The 17,984-nt window shown below is 38.4% G+C and overlaps 3 protein-coding genes across 5 annotated transcripts in view; 2 read left to right on the forward strand and 1 right to left on the reverse strand.

Moving 5' to 3' along the window:
• The window catches only part of ppp2r5d (protein phosphatase 2, regulatory subunit B', delta), a 35,763-nt gene extending 26,861 nt beyond the window's left edge, over positions 1 to 8,902 (forward strand). Inside the window, exons 12-17 of the mRNA XM_066679803.1 lie at positions 46 to 173; positions 334 to 435; positions 646 to 718; positions 1,116 to 1,163; positions 1,313 to 1,426; positions 4,717 to 8,902. Coding sequence (XP_066535900.1) covers positions 46 to 173; positions 334 to 435; positions 646 to 718; positions 1,116 to 1,163; positions 1,313 to 1,426; positions 4,717 to 4,854 — 603 coding nt within the window. The 3' untranslated portion in view covers positions 4,855 to 8,902. The remainder of the gene's footprint in view (positions 1 to 45; positions 174 to 333; positions 436 to 645; positions 719 to 1,115; positions 1,164 to 1,312; positions 1,427 to 4,716) is intronic.
• Positions 8,903 to 8,973: 71 nt separating this feature from the next.
• On the reverse strand, positions 8,974 to 13,485 carry mea1 (male-enhanced antigen 1). The gene is made up of 4 exons (XM_066679806.1): positions 13,332 to 13,485; positions 12,163 to 12,476; positions 10,176 to 10,284; positions 8,974 to 10,095 (listed from the first exon to the last, which is right to left on the reverse strand). The coding sequence occupies exons 2-4, from the start codon at positions 12,445 to 12,447 to the stop codon at positions 9,932 to 9,934; spliced, it is 558 nt and encodes a 185-aa protein (XP_066535903.1). The 5' UTR covers positions 12,448 to 12,476; positions 13,332 to 13,485; the 3' UTR covers positions 8,974 to 9,931.
• Positions 13,486 to 14,219: 734 nt separating this feature from the next.
• Positions 14,220 to 17,984, forward strand: part of dnph1 (2'-deoxynucleoside 5'-phosphate N-hydrolase 1) — a 56,722-nt gene continuing 52,957 nt past the window's right edge. For 2 of the 3 annotated variants that reach the window (XR_010804103.1, XM_066679808.1), the window contains exons 1-4: positions 14,220 to 14,642; positions 15,090 to 15,161; positions 16,285 to 16,395; positions 16,788 to 16,874. Coding sequence is in view for 2 of the 3 variants with exons in the window: in XM_066679808.1 (XP_066535905.1) it covers positions 14,507 to 14,642; positions 15,090 to 15,161; positions 16,285 to 16,395; positions 16,788 to 16,874 (406 nt within the window). In the remaining variant the exon portion in view is untranslated. Of the gene's footprint in view, positions 14,643 to 15,089; positions 15,162 to 16,284; positions 16,396 to 16,787; positions 17,591 to 17,984 lie in introns of those variants that run through there. The other variant, XM_066679807.1, reaches the window with a different exon arrangement.

Raw genomic sequence — 17,984 nt, forward strand, 5'->3', positions numbered from 1 at the left:
ATTTCTTTAACCATTTCTGAACTGAAATGTCTTGTTTGGCTTAAGGTTGCTGAGAGGGCACTGTATTACTGGAACAACGAATATATAATGAGCTTAATCAGTGACAATGCTGCAAAGATCTTGCCGATCATGTTCCCTGCTCTTTATAAAAACTCCAAGAGTCATTGGAACAAGTAAGCCACCTGTGTCATCTGTTGTGTTATTAGTTGTACTCAGACTACAGGATTAATTTATCACGATGGATACAAGCAAATAAAAAGAATATTTAGATGTAGAATGTGTTAAGCTGATATAAAGAGCTTATTGTTGTTACGTTATCTTTCCTTCCTGTAGGACAATACATGGACTTATTTACAATGCTCTGAAGCTCTTTATGGAGATGAACCAGAAGCTATTTGATGATTGCACTCAGCAGTACAAAGCTGAGAAGCAAAAGTAAGTGAGCAAAGGAACGACTGATAAAAGATTTAGACTAACATATGACACAATAGCAGCATTGATATCAACAGGTATACATCTCATTCAGATAATGTAAGCGACATTTTTTTGTTGCTGTAGCATTTGTCCTGAATTTGCAGTACCTAAAAGGTACTTTAAGAGTAATAAACACTTCTGTTAGGAAACCAATTTTATTATTTTCTTCAGAGAGAAGTACAAACTGAAGGAACGGGAAGAGGTCTGGCACAAAATTGAGGAACTTGCGAAACAGAACCCTCAGGTACATTTACAGCCTCTTGTTTATATTGTCAGGTTTTGACTGCATATTTAGCAAAAAATGGGGGAGTAATATATTCAGTTGTTGCTCAACTAGTGAAGTGATTATTTATTATTATTATTTTGTTACACCCTTATTACCCTGCAAAAAGGAACATGTGGACTGGTGTTGGAGATCAAATGGAAATATTTAAGCTTGTCTTACTTTAATTAATACTCAAAATTCAGTGTTCTAGATAAAGTCTAATTATTGCAGAGTGCCTCTCCAGAGTTTTGGGTTTACTCTAAGGACACATTTAAAACAATCAGGAATTTAATTATACACTACAAAATGTGTGTTCATCTGTAAGTGGTTTTAGTAGTAGACATAGATTTCTAAACCTCCTTTTTCATTTTACCAGGTTACAAAGATCCATCCCAGTTTGCGACCAGGTCTGGCTCAAGAAGAGGTCTGTCACTCATCTTAAGTTTATTTACAATTTAATGTTCATGTTGTGTGTTACTCCACCTCTGGTTTAACATTCTCTGTGTTTACACAGTTACAATGCAGTGTGTGTATGTTGTATATCAAAAATGTGTGTTTGTTTTGTATAACCAGTGCATGATGTATAATGAGAACCCAGGGATGCCCCACTACTCTATGGAGACAGAGACCCCCACTGCTGAAGACATCCAGCTGCTTAAGAAGACTGTTGAATCGGAGGCTTCACAGGTAGTAAACTTTAATTTGGTTTGAAATATTAGCCCAGAGCCAAATGTAGACCAAGAAATATTCTGTTTATTTATTTTTTTTTCATTTTGAAGTTAAATATATATGTATGTATGTTTATTTATTTATTTATTTATACATTTTTGATTTCCACAATTTGATATTACAACCTTACAAACTTCAAAAATCAGGCTTCCAGGGACCTTGTAATATTACAGACATATAAAAACTTCTTGATCCAAACATAACATGTAAATTGATCTGTTCGTGTTCAATATCACCTGAGTTATGAGGTAAAATATATATAAATAAAAAGAGACTGGGGTTGGAATAGGATTCTTCTATAATCATCATTAAATGTAGTCAAGAATTAATGTAAATCAGCCATTTTCCTCATTTAGTTTAATTTGATCTTTTTTTTTCTTTTTTTTTATCTCAGAGCAAATGTAAGGGATTCAATTTCATAAATCTCATTAACAATATTCTTCCACAGTTCAATGGTGGGGGTCTGCTTGTAGCCATTTTCTAGAGATTGCTTTTTTGCTAGCAACTAAAAAGATCTGCAGTAGGTATCTATCTGCCCCAACTAGCCAATCTGGCAAATTTCCCATGTATAATATTAAGAACCCCTTTGGAATATCTAGGGATAAGATTTTGATAATATGATCCCAAACTTCATTCCAATAATAGTGGATTTTAATGCATTCCCAGAAAATATGGAATTGTCCTGCATCAAAGCAGCCACAGTTCCTCCAGCATAATTGTGGTATACCCAGCTGCATTGCTTTGACTTTAGGGGTAATAAAAAAATGGAATCACATTTAGCAGCGCCCTTTAATTGAGCTGATTAATTGCCTTGTAGATGTAACGTCAGATACAGTAGCTTATGTTGCTGCCCACAAGACACTGTTGGCTGATTATTTTTGGTTGGTGGGCTATTCTTAGCATAGCTGTGACACTGAAGGTTTTAAAAACACATCACAACAAACAGTAACACACCAGCACCACACCAGTGTTACTGCAGCACAAAATAAACAAGTTTGTCATACTTTTTGGACCTAGATCCTAGATTATTTGTCATTTTAATCTCCATTTTCACTGTTATGGCAATGACACACAGATTTACCTCTGGACCATTTCCATCAATAGCTCACCACTCCAGTTTTGAACTCAGTTTTGAAAAATCAGGAATTGAATGACACACAATTCACTGATGCTTAACAGTAACAAAACTGATCTTATCCTCATTGGTTCCAAATCTGCCTTCAATAAAACCGGTCACCTCACACTATCAATTGTTGATGTTCCTTTGACCCCCTCCCTTGTGGTCTGAAATCCACTAATCTATTTCCCAGTCCGCTACTAAAAGTCTCATCCATGCATTCATCTCCAGCTGTCTCAATTATTGTAACTTACTTCTTCCTGGCATTAGCTCCTCACTACTCCATAAACTGCAGATGGTCCAGAACTCTGCTGCTCATCTCCTCACCCTCACCAGGTCCAAAACCTCCACTGGCTCCCAGTTGAATATCATATTCAGTTCAAAATCCTTCTCACCTACAAAACTCTCAGTAATCTAGCTCCTCCGAATTCGTCTGACCTTCTTCCACATTACACACCCTCCACCACCTAACCCATCTTTTCCATCCTGCGCAGTCTTGGAGACCAAGTGCTCCTATATGGTCAGTGGAGCTGAGAGAATGGGACTTCGAGTAGAAATAATGTGAACATCTGTGTAAATGCATACATATATGAGCATATATGATCATATGTATGAATCGAGGTTTTTAAATATACATACATTAGATCTTGAATTTCATTTGATATCTACCTAATTCACAAAACACAGTTGATTGTTAGATAATAATGGTGTTCTAAAAATTGGGTGTAATGCAAGGTGTCGTTCAAAACATTACCATTTCTAATTTCTGCCACATAGCAAAAAACTAAAAGTCATCCCCAGGAATATTACAGGTAACAATGTAAAAACAAGTAACTCCTTATACATTTATGTTGTTTATTTCATTGTACAAATGCCTCGTAAAATGTCAAGTTCAGTTTTGGGACCCATTCTGGGACACAATGTTTGGAAACTGTCAAGTCTTACTTGTAAAAGATAACAGTTAGTTGTGTTCATAGGAATTGCTTGTTATCCATAACCTCATGAGGCCAGATGTGGTCTCTTAAAGTCACAATCTGTTATACTGACACCAAACGTTTAAAATGGGAACTACAGAACAGATTCAGTTCAGTGGAGAGAGTTGTCTGCCTCCTCCCCAGACAAAAAGCTCTCTACCATTTTGCCAGTTCGAGGAAAACTGAGCTTACATGAACAAGCAAGAGACGTGTTTAAGGAATATGGACAATAATAGCTAAAAGGAATGTGCCATAATCCACCTGTTTACACAGAAATGTGTACATCATTTCACTAAAACATCTGCTTATGCTAGAGAAAGCCATTTTGGCCACCATTTTCCCTGTATTTGCAAGCCTGTGTTGTCTAAATCCATCTTACGTATTTTGATTAGACGAGGCTGTTACTTTGATTCTGACTTGAATACACTATTCTGCCTTAAATAGGCGACGATGAAAGCTAAAGCTAGAGCTAAGATTCATAATCAGGTCTCATTTTGAAACAATTCTTATTGCCCATTTTAAAACATACAATCATTTGTACATCCTGTCACTAAAACATCTATCAACCCTAGTGAAATGCTTATGTTATTTGCCAGCTTGAATTCCTCATTCCCTATTAATAGGCAAATATGCAAGGGTTTTCAAACACAACTCTTACTCCTTAAGGCTCTCAGAAATTCCAGTGCTTCATCTTAGGCTGCTTACTTAATGATGACACACTCTGGACACTTATGATTGAGTACAGAAAATATATTGTAGATTGTTTTTCTAAACGTAGGAATAGAAGCCAGCTGAGTGTGAAATTTCTTAACTAATTCAATGCTTTGTAAAGGGAGAGTTACAAAAGGCAACAAATCTGTTGTTTTGCCGTGGATGTAATGTAAGTAATTATGGCTGAATTTTTATTTGCCTTTACATCCTGTAAAAATAAACTAAAATGAAAATACAGGTACATTACCCAACACAACTGTTACATTTATGGCAAAGTCTCTCTGCTGACGAGATCACATCTTACCTCACCAGACTACATTACAAATCCTAGATGTAAATTTACTATTGTCTAGAAGCTAGATCTAAAGATGCATCAGGTTGAGGAGTTGTGTCTTTTTTCTTCTTCTCTTCATTTCCTGTTTTGAGCTCTGTCTGATGCTTTACAGGGGATGAAGGACTTGAAGAAGGACAAGGTGCTGATGCGACGGAAGTCAGAGCTGCCACAGGATGTATACACTATAAAGGCTCTTGAAGCCCACAAGCGGGCAGAGGAGTACCTGACCTCTAATCAGGAAGCTCTCTGACCGGGGAACACCATCTCCACCCTTCTGCACCATGCCTAATCTGTCCCTCTTGTCTTTGTCCAGAAATGTCGCCTGCTGTAAACTCCTCTTCTTTCCTCTCTTTGCCTCTTCCTCTTTCCTTTCTCACCTCCTCTGGAGAGCCCCTTCTGCAGAATTCTGGCCAACACGTAGAATGGTGGCGAGGTCCTGTGTCCTCCACTATTCAGTCACTGAAAATCACTCATTCTAGTATGAAAAATCCCAAGTGGTGATCACAAGACTTAATGTTTGATTTGTACTAAACATTTTAATTGTCTTCACCTAATCAGAGCATGTTTTTTTCCTTTTTTCCCCACATTTAATTTTAATTTTATTTGCACTAGTTTTGTTGTCTGTATTTAATTGTTAGTCACCTCTATCTCTCTCACTCTCGCGCCTTTTGCTTTTTTTTTTTTTTAATGGCCTTTTCTGCATTGCATCTGTCAATCAGTGTTCACTCAGTCTTGTCTGGTTTGATGGGTCCATAATTAACACAATGGACTGTGTTATCCAAAGATAACAAGGAACTCAATGGCAGCATTGACTATTCATACATTTTTCTGCATGAGCAAGATTTATGGACCCTTGTGTATATACAGGTCTGTTATTTATTTTTTTTATTTTTTTGGGGAGGTGGGTGGGAGTAGATCATGCCTTGCTCTTGTAGGACTGAGTGGAGCATATGAATGTAAAGAAACAAAATGTGCCACAAGCATTACATGGATGTCTTTGTGATCTTTGAAAAAGTAACTTGAGCCTTTGGCCTCCAACAGAACAAAGGAAACAGGCTCGTCATAATACTTGTCATAATTTTTTCATCACAAATATGGTTGCAAACAAGTGACATCAGTAGTTCCTCAAGACAATGCGTCATGCTTCCCTCTGTGACATCTGAAATTATTTTAAAGTCCTGTTATCAGGTCGGGAGTGGACATAAACTAGTGTAAAGCATCTGATTCTAGAAGGCTTACTGTCTAAGGCTACATTTACACAGCAAGTACAAGTGGCTCTTTTTTCTTCATATGTGATGCATGGACTCTGATATGGTCAGTCCAGATTTGGGAACTTTCATATGTGGTAGAGAAATGAGATTGGCAGCACTGGGTCTCAGTTTGAACAGCCAGAACTCGTGTGAATTGTGAGTCCAACTGAAACTTCCTCTTAATTTCTGCTACTAAGGAAACCTGGACAACAAAAGTGAGGGAGTGTTTATATATTTATGTATATATTTTTTAATTCATTCAATTTAAGAAATGGAAAAAGGGGATGGTTGTTTGATTTTCATTGTAAAATACAAGAAACAGAAAAGTAATTTTTCATTTGCATTGTCAAAAAAGTTAAACACCAAATGATTACTTTTTCATATTTCTTAAACTAGAAGTTGTGCTTAGAAGGCTGTTGTCACAGAAAATCAAGCTGGTAAAAAGCAATATGCTGTTTTACAATTGCTTTTACAAAGCAGAATGGCTTTGGAACAGTACTCTGTTTAAAAAATTATGATAACGACAGTGAGGTATCTTCCTGTCTTTCACAGCAGTGTGTGTGATTATGTTGCATGAATATTGGGAAGAAGTTTACCTCAAGGAGTATGAGATTTATTTGCTCACAAATAGCCCTTTTGTGCTTTCTTTCCTTTCAATTGCATTTTCTTTTACAAAGAAAAAACTAAATTGCTTATATTCTGTAATTTTTTTTTTGAAAAAAACAATTCTCAGTGGCCTGTGTATGAACTTTACAATGAAAATCAAACATACCATTTTTTATTCCTGTTATTAAAATGAAGAATACCATGTGAAGCATTGTTCAATTCAATTTTTGTCAAGTAATGATATTTATATATTTATGACAGATGTGTGCTGCCAAGGTGAAAGTGGCAAGAAAAACTCCTGTGTGAACCTCCAAATCTTGAGGCTTGTTCTGCAGGGGGGACAGTGTAGGCAGGTGCTGGTTGACAGCACAAGTATTCTCCAGCTTCTCAAAATTCTTTGTCCATGAACACAGCTCTTCACCTTTTAACAGGTAGTCTAATTACAAAATAATTTATTAAATAAATGGATTTAAATGTTTAAAAAATGTCTGACTGCCGAACATTGACTGTAGTTATTTAAAAACTGGGTGGTTTCATGTGAAAAGGTTCATCCCACTGCAGTATATTTAATCATTCTAAGCACAAACAAGCACCCTTCACTTTATTTCACTCTTACTAAGGGACGAGTATCTATAATGGTCACACTTACTAATTTGTGTAAGAATTATGGCTTTTCTTAATAAAATATTTAACCAAGGACAGAACAGAATCAGTTGTGACACTCATTTTTACACGTCTTATGTAACTGAAAAATGCTTCAAATTTGGCATTAAATAAGACGGTTCTAACACTGTGTGGACCAAGAAAAACCTGTTATGTGTGATTTGTTCAGATTAGTGTAGGACACAAATAATATATTTTTTTAAATTTGTCAACAACCTGAAACCTCAGATTTGGTCAGAAACTTCTGGGCCACTGGGATCTGCAGTGTAAATGTAGCCTAAATGGTTAGCACTTAGTGTAGGTCGTTTATTTTACAGTAATTTTCAGTTTTTAAAATATTCGCATCCTGATAGCAAACATTAAATTACAAACTATGATAAAAGAAAAAATGTCTGGCAGTCACAGGTCCAAAAAAAAAAAAAACCTAAAAAAAAGTTAACTTTTTTTTTTTTTTTTTTTTTTTTGTGGCTTACCTGACTGTATACCTACCTAACTTAAGACCTGCCCGCATGCATGTGGTCCTCCACATGGCTTTACACACTGCTGGAAGCTAGACGGGAATGGCATAGAAAGTTACACAAATACCTTCAACAGTCTGCATTTCTCAACAAAGAAAAAAGGTGGGAAATATGCATTGCATTCCTCTTTTCAACACTCATCTCATCCAGATGCATTCAGGCAGTGTGTTTTTGTGTTTTCGGGGTGTGGGGGGAGGGTGGTTATTGAAGAAGGGCTCATCGTAAGTGGGTGATATTTTTTTCATTTGGTTATTTACAAAAACTTGCTTAAACTTTCTGGTTTGTACATAATTACATACTCTAGCTTTAATGGGAGTTTTGGTCACAAAAATGGTTCAAAAATATTGTCATTGCAGGATGTGAGGTTTAATCCTTTTCCTGCCTTAATAGTGATCTGTTTACACACTGAAGATCACAGTATTGGTTCCTTTATCAAAGTGATGACCTCTGACTTACACCAGCAAATCATTCCTTGTTTCATGATCAATCTGCCAAAGGGCAATGCTGTGTCTCAATTTCTGTCTTTAAGAAAACATGCCATACAGCTACCAGCTACACCCTACTTGATTCCACCATTTGGTGTGTGGCTAAATACCTATTTTTTTTTTTATTTGTTAATTGATTTGTAACTGCTTCCCCAGAAATCATAAGAGCTCCGTTAAATTCTTCTAATTTCTTAGTCTGATCTTTTGTCTTTTGTTTTTCTATTGTTTGACACCAAGTCTTTGATGTGGAATGGGAAGGGTTAGTGCAGAGTAAGTGTAGGGGATCTTTTCACTCACCTTCTCATCCACATACCTTGCTTGCCATTACTTTTAATAGATTATGCATTTAAATGCCTAAGCAATATTTTTAGAAAGAAGATAAAGAGGAAAAAAAGAAACATGCACTTGAAATGTGTACGGTTGAGCGCTATACAATCCTCTCGCTAGGACTATACAGAAGAAAAATGCTTGCTTAACTTTCCCAGGCTGGTTATATGGGGAAACAGACAGCCTACAGTTACTGTTGCAAATAATTGTGTATTGTATATTGTATTGTATATTGCTTAGGGTTGCACCCTTGCTTGTCACATCTTTTATGATTTTCCCTCTACCTCTTACAAAAACGTAATTTCTTCTCTTCTTGTTGCTTCGGTTGCTTCCACCAGCTCCTTTCTGTTGTGAAGCATCACCTGCTCTGATCATTCCAAGAGAATATTTACTCCTTAAGTAGGCAGCCAGACAACACAACACTTGCTTCATCTACGCTTATCTGAGGTCAGCTTAACACAATGTGGTGCAGTCCTTTACCAGTGTTCACACTGTAATCACTGACTTCAACGGAACAGTTCTGAATGTAATTGGCAAAACCAGTTCAAACTGCGGAGCCTTCATGAGTTATCGTCTCCAGGGAGCATTAAGATTTAAAAGATCTGGTCTTGTTAGTCTTGTTAAAAGGCTTTCAACAGCATTGACCTACAACTACATCTTTCCAGTGTCCCAATTGCTGATCAGCCTTGCCCTGTGGATTAAGCATGTGCTGTCTGGCACCTACTAACAAACACAGTAGAGGGAAATTATGAAAGTATGGGTCTCTCCACACTTGCCCCTCCCTCTCCTTCCCAGTGCCCTTTCTGTGTCTGACACTAATCTTAAGCTGCTTTCCAAGTCATATGTACATATGTTGTACTTTATTTAGGTAGAGCATTACATAGTATGAAAGTCATATTTTGTACAGATGTTCATGTATGTACAGACCAAAAATAAAGTGGAAAAAAAAAGTGTTTCTGAACGTGTGGGATGCTGCACACACACAGCGCAAACTGATCACAAAGCTTCAAAAGATTCAAATTCACAATCACTATTAGTAGATAAGCAGATTGACAAACTTGATACAATGATCTGTTAACGATTTTGGGATAAAGTTTGTATTTTAAAGGCAACTACACGTGAAACATACATTACTGAAATGAGTCAATAGATTGTATGCAGAAAAAAAGGCTGGGATATAAATAAATTAACACTTGTTAAATGTGAAGTTGGGGGTGGGGGGCACACATAGCCCACTGGCTATTCACCTTGACTAATCCCGAGGTACCTCAGGAACGTTCATGCAGCAATATGGTACATTATTACTATATGACTGTAGAATGCTGAAGTTAAATTTTGTCTGTAGGGTGTAGTTTTCTTCCAACAACAAATCAAAAAGTGAAATATTTGCATATGTTATTACTCAGCCTTGTTACTGGCTCCAGGTTTTATGAATGTGAACTTCTAGGTGGAGGAAACAAAGTAGGCCTTGGGTGGTTTCACTTGTGTTCCAGTATGAGGCTCGCAGAGCTCTGTCGGGACTGAAGTGTTTTCTGGACCATGTCCTTCCACTGGTCATCGGAGATCTCCTGTGCCCAGGCAGGGATCCCCAACGTTGGCAAATTCACCTCTGCCATGGTCCTCTTCACAAGCTCGACATGGTCTGTGAACAATGGCAAGGCAAATGAGTGAACATTTAAATACAACAACCCTTCTAGTATAATCCTCAGAAAATCTGCTTACCAGGATCCATGGGAATGGATGCATGACTCCGTCGTGCAGCAGCTCCTTCGGGATCCTCCTCCTCATCGCTGTCCGGAGGTGGGGGCTGAGGAAGGAACAAACCCATAGCCTGCAGGATAGATAATGAATGTCAGTAAACTATCGGCGAGGGTTTACTATGATTGCCAGTATTTGAACTTTTAGGTATTGTTAATCACATAATCATAAAGTTTTAAATCAAGGCTTGTCACTTTCAGAACTGTAGGACCATGGAGCAATGAAGGTGTTCCTGCAGAAACATTCAGTTCAGAAGTAGATTGTCAGTTCTAATGAGTCCAAGTATGGAAATCAAGAAAAAAAAGCTGTTTGATAAATCTATTTTACTAATCCATTGTTATTATTTTTACAAAATCTGAATATTTCAGGGGCGGCACGGTGGTGCAGCAGGTAGTGTCGCAGTCACACAGCTCCAGGAACCTGGAGGTTGTGGGTTCAAGTCCTGCTCTGGGTGACTGTCTGTGAGGAGTTTGGTGTGTTTTCCCAGTGTCTGCATGGGTTTCCTCTGGGTGCTCCGGTTTCCCACGGTCCAAAAACACACGTTGATAGGTGGATTGGTGACTCAGAAATGTCTGTAGGTGTGAGACTGTTTCACTGTGAATGACTGGCGCCCCCTCCAGGGTGTATTGCCGCCTTGCACCCAGTGATTCCAGGTAGGCTCTGGACCCACCGTGACCCTGAACTGGAAAAGCGCTTACAGATAATGAATGAATGTTTAGATGGGTGAGATGGCTGGCCAGTTTGTCTTTTACTTTTTTCCGTTATATGTACTACTGAAATATCATTGGCAATGATTCCGTACCATGTCAGTGTTGAATTAAGAATAACATTCTAGTCTCAATTGCAAAATCTCATAACGTTGTTTGACAGATGAGGCAATGATAAAGCTTTTTTCCCCTCAATGACCCAGTACTGGACACAAGCATGTGTGCCTTTCATTCCAGCAGGACTCCTCACAAGCCAGAGAAGTCAAGGAAGGGATACCATCCTGGCCCAGTCCCACAATGGGACTCAGAACCCGTGGCCTTATACAGATAGTGCTACTATAGCCAACTGGAACAACAAACTGCCAGAAGACACAGTCACATGATTCTGCCCCTATCTGCCACATGGAAGCAACCTAAACGCTGAGGCAGACCAAGCAACTCTAGTACCAAAAGGAAATAAAAAAAAAAAACCACAGTGTTTGCTCAGTGTCGTCTTAATCGTAGTCAAAACACAGCACTCAAATCACAAAGTCAAGTCAAATGTAAACACTGAGAAAAAATTTTCAGCGACCAAAGCAATCACACCAAACAAACAGTGCTCAAAAAGCAAGAGAGGAACAAGCTGCCAGCAACATTAGAAAAAATGTCCCAGCTTTAATACTAGAGCATATTTACAGTACAAGCCTCACCACTGAACTATGAGGGTCAAAAATACAAAACCAAAATAATTGTCCATTATTCATAATCGTGGTAAAATGTACAATTAATCATGATATTGATTTGTGCTCATATCACCCAGCACTAGGAACTGTACATCTGTAACATTCAATTCCTTTGCGTCTGCTTCACAGAACATTAGATAATACATTAAATTAAACAATGTTTTTTTTTTTTTTTTTAATTTGCAATGGTTATTCATCCATTTATATTGAATTATTAGTGAGGGGTAAAGGGGTAAAAACAGGCTTTTCTACTTATACACAAATAAATAAATATTAACCATTAGGATTACAAATAAGTACTGTACAATAACAGTACAGAAAAATTGTACATTTGTGCTGAAGACATTGCAAATCCTACTTCTTTTCCTTACCAAGGTAAAGAAATCCTGGTACAAGTTTCAGCACAATCTGAAATAACATTATTAACAAATTTCATATAATAACAAATAATACCTTTAATGGAAAAAACTGAAACATGGTATTACTGTATAAAACAATATTTAACCCTGTGAAAACCCATACCTCTATTCTGTCCTGGACGTCCTGCAGCTGCTCTGCATGTGTTCCCTCATCGGTTTGCTCCATGTTTGAACTGTTCATGCCATCTGGGTCCTGGTTCAGTGGCTGATAATAATATCCCCCATTGTCTTCATCTTCGTCCCCGGCTCCTCCATCCTCTTCCTCCATATCCTCGCCACTCCACTCCTCTGCCACGGCTGTGTCTGAGGTCCGGTCTTGCACCAGGTCATCCTCTGAGCTCGGTAACACTCTTTCTGGACCCATGTCTTGGGCCCTGCCCACTTCCATCCACAGACTCCAAGTTCAGATTTGCAGGCCTATGTTTGTACACACAAAAAGAGGAAACACTGATGAAAAGCACGTTGCTAAACCTGACAGACAAACCTTCCATAACGTGTTTGCATCTGAAACTGTCTACTGCAACTTCAATGGTGCAAACTCACAGGGATGTTCACAGAGATGTGAGCTGACTGTGTTCCAGTGGTTTCCATGTTTCTGACACCTTATGTGTCAGAACTCTGTACACCAGGGGTGCCCAACTCCAATCCTGGAGGGCAAACTGGTTATACCTCTGCTCACACACACCTGAGTCATCTCATCTATTAATTGCCAGGTTTAAGGGGTGTGTTTTAGCAGAGCAATCACCAAACTTTGCTGGATACCAGCCCTCCAGGACTGGAGTTGGGCACCCCTGGTGTACACAGTTCCCAAAACGAGAAGTCTCCTTATAGGATATGTTCTACAGTGTTTAGGTGTAGGAACCGGTTGTTCAGATCTGTGAAGAGGGAGCCATATAGGACTGTCACACTGATTTAACTCGGTTCAGCTTTTAACAGCACCGCACTCAGCCGAAGTGTGTTTGTGTGTGTAAGCAAGTAAGTAATTCAGTATCACTAAGTAAATGTAATAGCCCCGCGCGAGAAAGCACACAAGCACAAACACGAAAACACAAACAATGTCGTGTCTGTTAATTGGTGGCATTACATTACACATAGCTACCATTTACGTTACCGTACTGGCTTAACACTAATCCCCCTTAACGTACCCCTAAAACCTTGCCGGTTGAATTACTGTAATGAGAGAGAGAGAGAGAGAGAGAGAGAGAGAGAGAGATCCAAAACAACGCGTTGCGGACACCATTTTCAGTGACAAACTAACGACATTGACCCTACCTGTCCAGCGGTTACTCGGCCAGCAGTAAAACACTCTCCGTCTCCCTGCTGTGTGCGTTTTTCCGATCTGTTTCTTCTTTTATCCGTTAACAGAAAAACAGAAGCTGTCACTAACTCGGTCTTCCTCGAGGAAGCGGAAATTGTGTGATACCTACGTCAGGAAACGCCAGAGATATTCCTTTCAGGAGAAACGCCACTCGGAAGGGTTTCCAGTAACAGACCACCAGACTCTAAAGTGTGGGTCTATGTTGAAGCCAGGAGAAAATGCAGAATTATTGCGTGTTTTAAGCCCTGTGGTCACTCTCAGTTTGAAACATTTTGTTCGTGGTTGATATGTTAGTTGTAGGTGGTTGCTATGGGTTAGATTCTTCCTATCGTTCTCATGGTTGCTAGGGCAATTGCTTTTAGAGTCAAGAGAGGTGTTAATGTCTTGCAAGGGCACTTGACAGTTGAATAGCAATTACTAAAGATTTTCTTAAATTAAAATGGCCATACTCCTTAACATCTCTCTTCACTGTGACCACTGAGCTTTCAGTCCAGGACAAAACTGTAAAGAAACAGAACCATCCTAAAAGGACCATTGTCATTATAATAAAATGCGCCAATTTCCTTTCTAAAGTGGCAGGGTGTCTTTTTATAACTATAACTATAACTATAAATGTAATTGTCGTTTTTAGCCGCGTAGCTCCACTCGGCCCAGTTCACTGTGGTCTCCCTCTCGGGCGACACCTGGGGGCTGTTCCGCAAAGCAGGTTTTCTTGTAACGTAAACCCAATGAAGTTTCCTGCTGTACAGATTTGGGCTTACGTTATTGGGGTAAGAATTCCCGCTTTGTGTAATACCTGTTTTTGCGTATCTGCTGATTTGTTTTTGAGTGAATGGCCGGGAGGGTGGGAAGAGACTCTGCTCTGGGTTCGTGAGTTTTTTGGCGCCAAAAAGAGAATGAGAAAAACAGCCACTGTCCGGTCTGTTTTTCTGTGTTTAAGAAAGTGCAAGAATTGGGAATTTGCTGTATTTGGTCAGGCGTTTTTATTTCGGGATGTGGTCGTATTTGTTGTTAAACTCGACTGAGCCGCGGGGTGGCGCTAGAGCACAGAGCCACACACAGGAACCGAGCAAGTTAAACATATTTCTGTTTAGGAACAATTAAGAAAGTCATTGATTTAGTTCTTGAAATGCAGATCTATTTTTGCGGCAGTATCCGCGGAGGGCGGCAGGACGTGGAGGTTTATCAGAGAATCGTGAAGAAGTTGCAGTGTTTTGGGAGAGTGTTGACTGAACACGTGAGCCACAGTGCACTCTCTGAGAGAGGTATCTATCACTAGCAGCTACAGTCAGTACAGAACTCCTCACAGACTCCAGAAAAGAAACACGGCCAGTACACACGACAAAAACTCCGCCAGTATCAGCCATAAACCCCGAAATTGGTTTTGTTGCTGGGTTTTGCCTTTAAAGCATAGGTAGTGCTGGTTTAGAGGTAGAACTCCAGGCGGTGTTCATTGTGGTAAATAAAGCCTTGATGTTATATTCTAAACATGTTGTGGTTATAGTTATATCATTAAAAACCGCCTTCTTTACAGTAATGCAAGAGCAGTGGAGCATTATATAAAAATTAATAGGACCTGGTGAATTCCATCTTACATATATTTCTAATCGGCACAACCAAGTGTTTTTTTTAAATATTACTCAGAAATTGAATTCACCAGGAACATGTTGTGTATCCCAGCAATGGCTAAACATTGTGTTCTCCTGATTCAGGTGAGGATGCTGTTCTGGACGGAGACAAGGCTATTCATGACAGAGATATGGAGTGGCTGAATATATCTGATGGTGAGAGTTTGATAGTAGAACATATGCTGAATACACTAACCTCTATCTTCCTTCATAGCTCAACTAGCCTACAGGAAGCTGTTGTAAATAATACACTATACGTCCTAAGTCCCCAAGTTTGAGAAATGTTCATCCACTTCTCCATAATTCATTGTTGGTCTAACACGCGGCATTAAGCACAGTGACCTTAGGTTTATGTTTTGGTCCTCTGCACTGACAACTTCTATCAGCCAATGCTTTGTATAGAGGTTTTGCAAGCAAAGTGTCAGCAACCGACATGCTTTTAAGTAGTTATATTGAGTCTTTATAAAGACTCTCTGGACACCTGTTGACATGTAGTATTTCACCATCATTGTATGTAAGTGTTAGTTGCTGACTTCACTGATTTTTCCAGATGTAAGCATGGATTCTGGTATGTGTCTTTGTGAGTAAGATCCATTTATCCATGTGTCTTCCACATTTAACCCATCTGTGGCAGTGAACACACACACTAGTGCACTAGGGGCTTTGAAAACACACCCTGAATGGTTGGCAGCCAGGGAGCGTTTGGGGTTCAGTGTTTTACTCAAGGACACTTCAGCCATGGATGCTCCTGCCCTTCCTGGAGATCGATCCAGCACCCTTCTGGTATCAATCATTACTTACCCCATGCTTTGTGTAGAGGGACTTTGAATTTCACCAAATGTCATGAGTGTTACATTCCCCTTGTAAGATTGTGTGTGTTTTTTTAATGTTTTACATAAACAAAGCAATACATTTACAACAAAACACCAACAGGTAATTATCAAAGTTAGCAGTGCAAAATCAACTCTAATAAAACTAGCAGTAGTATATGCAATTATAAGCTAGCTACAGTATGTCTCAGAAGGACACCAACAGCAATTCAGAACTCACTCTTAAGCATAAGCCACTAAAGGTGCAGTTTTTATATAAAACTCCTCACCCCTTCTTGGTGACCATTCAATCTCATATAATGAACTCTCCCACTTATTCCAGGTTAGAAAGAAAAGAATAAACATTTTACAGTGAGGAATACTATTTCTGTGTGATCAGAAGGAAATCTTTTCCTGGCTGTTCTGAGAAAGCTGCTATGCTGATTTTTTCTTTGTGTTTTCTTTTTAAGTCATAGTTGCTGAGGTGACACAACCTTCTTTGGGGGTGGGATACGAACTGGGCCGGGCTGTGGCCATGAACAAGAGGATCCTGTGTTTATTCAGACCCTCTTCTGGCAGAGGTGATTTAATTACCTGTATATTTTACCTGCGTGAGTCAAAATGCTATATTATTCAGTTCAGTACTTAAGCCTCTTTTGCCTTTCATTTAGGCTATTTGTAGAAAACAAACTTTTTCACTGGAGAACACTACACATTTTATAAACCTTATGAAAGGAATTTTTGTGCCAAAAATCCATTGCTTTCAAGAAAAGTTTGGTGTTTTTAAGTCAAAAACTATTGTTTGTTTGATTTTTTTCTGTAAAACGGTGCTTTAACTAATTACTTTGCTAGACAGTAATGTTGCAAAATACAAAATACATTTAGCAACATTTTAGTTCTTTAGAACTCTTTCTTTATTCATGAACATATTAATGTATTCTTCACATCACATCATTTTCTCCATTTTCTTTAGTGCTCTCTGCTATGATACGAGGAGCTGATGATGGGTCAGAAGGCTGTGTGTTTAAGGTACGGGATTATGCTGAAGAGGAAATTGAAGGTATCCTGGAGGAATACTTTGGTGAACTCACCAAAAAATAACGTTGAAACTCACATTTTATTGTGTTAAATATTGTCCAGTTCTAGGCACCTAATTCAATAGGCATTCAGCTAATATTATTCATCAAATCCACTAAGATAGATTAAAATACATTTAGATAATCATTTTTAATGAATTAAAACTAGTTAAGAAGTTTAGATAAAATTTCTTAAGGTGGCATGGTGTCACAACACATAGCATTGCTCTCACACAACTCCAGGGTCAAGGGGTTCAAACCTTGCCTCAGGTTTCTGTCTGAGGAGTTTGTGTTCTTTCCCAGTGTCTGTGTGGGTTTCCTCCAGGTGCTCATCCCACAGTCCAAAAACACAAAGTGGTAGTTAGATTGGTTATTCCAAAGTGTCCATAGATGTGAATGTGTAATGCCCTGTGATGAAGTGCCACCCCCACAGGGGTGTGTTCCTGCCTTGCACCCAGTGATTCATGGTAGGCTATGGATTCACCAGGATTCTGAACTGAAAAGAGTGGTTACAGAAAATGAATAAATAAAAATGCATAACTTTAAAATGTTGTATTATTGGTTTTAATATTAAAGTGTTGTTATAACTGTAATCTACGGCAGTCACTGTGAATTAGGTTAGTATTCAGATTAAGTAGTGATAAAAACATTTGACATTTGTGTTTTTTTTATTTATATTTTACATTTATATTTTTTCCCATTTCCCAAAAATTTAAATAATTTAAATTTCTAAAATAATCCCAAGTATTTTATAAAGACAATAAAATCTATTATGGGCAAATTGCTGATTTATTGAAAAGTTTGAATTTGTTTTAAAAATAAGGTACAGATCAGTAACACGTTTGTAAAAGCTTATATTTACATCAGTATTATTTTTTCAGGGAATATTTCAGTAAACCTTGGACCACTATCACAAAATTCTTTAATATGCTCTTTCCTGAAGAATGGTCTGTAATAAGAATGAAATATTTTAATAAAATATAAAGTAAATAATTTAGCAGAAACATGGATATACACACACACAAACACACACACACACACACACGCAGAGTCACCCCACTGGCCATACAGAAGCAATTTGTAGTACACATATT

The sequence above is a fragment of the Hoplias malabaricus genome, chromosome 8 (genome assembly GCF_029633855.1).
Source record: "Hoplias malabaricus isolate fHopMal1 chromosome 8, fHopMal1.hap1, whole genome shotgun sequence".
NCBI classification, from domain to species: Eukaryota; Metazoa; Chordata; class Actinopteri; order Characiformes; family Erythrinidae; genus Hoplias; species Hoplias malabaricus.

Bases quoted from the DNA above. Each gene is read 5' to 3' on its own strand.
- mea1 (XM_066679806.1), bottom strand. From the start codon at position 12,447: ATGGAAGTGGGCAGGGCCCAAGACATGGGTCCAGAAAGAGTGTTACCG. The intron at 10,285-12,162 runs GTATGGGTTTTC...TCTATCCTGCAG, and splicing joins ACGTCCAGGACAGAATAGAG to GCTATGGGTTTGTTCCTTCC. The intron at 10,096-10,175 runs GTAAGCAGATTT...CATTGTTCACAG, and splicing joins ATCCATTCCCATGGATCCTG to ACCATGTCGAGCTTGTGAAG.